General features: G+C 43.4%; 1 protein-coding gene across 1 annotated transcript; it reads right to left on the reverse strand.

Moving 5' to 3' along the window:
• Positions 1–616: 616 nt before the first annotated feature.
• Positions 617–1820, reverse strand: LOC123177492 (F-box protein At2g02240). Its single transcript, XM_044591208.1, has 2 exons — positions 1209–1820; positions 617–1117 (listed from the first exon to the last, which is right to left on the reverse strand). The coding sequence occupies exons 1-2, from the start codon at positions 1313–1315 to the stop codon at positions 700–702; spliced, it is 525 nt and encodes a 174-aa protein (XP_044447143.1). The 5' UTR covers positions 1316–1820; the 3' UTR covers positions 617–699.
• Positions 1821–1826: the final 6 nt, after the last annotated feature.

The following is a 1826-nucleotide window of genomic DNA, read 5'->3' on the forward strand; positions in this document are numbered from 1 at the left end:
CTTCAAGTTAACCATGGTTAATAATATAGTCAAGGTCCGGCTATATGGAGTTGTCATATCACTTATAGTCAATCTAATAGTCCACACATACAATAGTTAGTCATACTAGTATGACATAACATTAATATATGACCCACATATTTCTCTCGCAAAGATTTTTGGGGCTTGTGCTACAGCCGGCTGGAAGCTTGTAGCTCGCTTCTCTTATCTCTCATCTCCTCTCCTCTCCAACTAGGACAAATCTGAGGTGACATCTCTTATAGCCGGCCTACGTCACTCTATTGTACTTGCTCTTAAAAGTTTGGCATCACCTCTAGGTTTTCTCATCTCGATGACTATGCCCATGACCCTAGGGGGCATGCCTCTGAAATTGTGTCACTTAAGAACCCGCATCAGGTGAGGAGAGATAAGATTTTTATGAGTGTCTCGACGTGACTTCTCGCTACTTATCGACTATGCGACACTGGACCGTCTAATTCCTCGGCGTTGACTATCCTATCCCCATCCCCATGTGTCCGAACAACTCCGACGCTACCATCTTTGCAATGACAAAGGGTGCTATATGTTCTTATCACCTTTTTGCTATGGATTATTCTTGGTCCCTTGAGTTAAATTATGCTGAAAATTACTCATATATCCACCCATCCATGTATTACAAACATATCGAATACAATAATGAAATGAGTATTTTCGCTGAAACTAGTTGCTCCTAAACTCCATGCCCCCAATGATGAGGCCTTTCTTCTGGACGCTGTCGTTCTCCTCACGGATATCCACGATCACCCCCCTCTCCGTGAGCATCTCGTCGTCGTTTTCGAACTCGGCCAACCTGAGCTCCAGCCAGCCGTCGCCCCTCGCGTCGGGGTAGGTAATATCATTGGCTGACCCACGCCCTTCGGGGTGGAGGCTGACCCCGCGGGTGCTGCCGGGGACAATCCTCTCGCCGTGGAGCCTGAGCGACGATGTCTGCACGGAGCCCCTCAGGCCATAGGTGGTTCTCGCCAGCTTGTACACAAGGTAAACTGCATAGCTTGTGCCGGCGGAGAGGTCTCTCGGCGGGATCTCTCCGATGACGGCGAGAAAGTACACACTCAGGAGCTCCGCACATTCGGCAAACCTTTACATGATACAAATACCAAGAATTAATTGGTCATGTGTCTATCAAGCAATCCCTGAAATTTCGTGGTTCGATTGTTTGGTGAGCAAACCTGGAAGACGAATCTGGAGGAGAAATCCATTTCCAGTACTGGGGCTGATTGTTGGCAATCCGTAGTGATCTCGATGTCAGCACCCTGCACTTGGCGCTTGTTGTCATCTTCAACCGATGGCTCTATGTTCACCAACCAAAACACAATTCATGATTAGCTAGCATTGAAAATTGAACCTCTCATCTTGTTCTACGTGCACATAGCTTGTGCACGATAGGACAAATCTATTTGGCAGCAGTTGCTTATCCGATGCATGTGAAGGTTTAACCTCGTTTTTGAAAAAAAAATATTGACCACACAAAAATATTTATAACAAACAAATTATAGAATCTGTTTTGTCTTTTATTTCCATATTTCAGCAGAACCTTCCTGTCCATATAATTTTTTCTATGACCACATCTTAATATATTTTCTGGTGGAATGAACCATTCTTTCAAGTGTTGCAAAAAACATTTTAAATAATACATTATCATTTTTTTAAATCACTTCTTGCAGTTCCTTCTCGAATTATTATGCCTATGGTTTCTTGAATTGGCATCTATTGCACTGTTCTAACATAATTTTCTCAGAAAAAACGTACTGTTTCAAATATCTTAATTAAACAGGCATCGACAAGTT

The sequence above is a fragment of the Triticum aestivum genome, unplaced genomic scaffold, assembly GCF_018294505.1.
Source record: "Triticum aestivum cultivar Chinese Spring unplaced genomic scaffold, IWGSC CS RefSeq v2.1 scaffold135002, whole genome shotgun sequence".
Classification (NCBI taxonomy): domain Eukaryota; kingdom Viridiplantae; phylum Streptophyta; class Magnoliopsida; order Poales; family Poaceae; genus Triticum; species Triticum aestivum.

What these genes read in the sequence shown, in the direction of transcription:
- LOC123177492 (XM_044591208.1), bottom strand. Translation starts at nt 1,315, where the DNA reads ATGACAACAAGCGCCAAGTGCAGGGTGCTGACATCGAGATCACTACGG. An exon ending in CCTCCAGATTCGTCTTCCAG is followed by an intron (nt 1,118 to 1,208) that starts GTTTGCTCACCA and finishes TATCATGTAAAG; the next exon opens with GTTTGCCGAATGTGCGGAGC.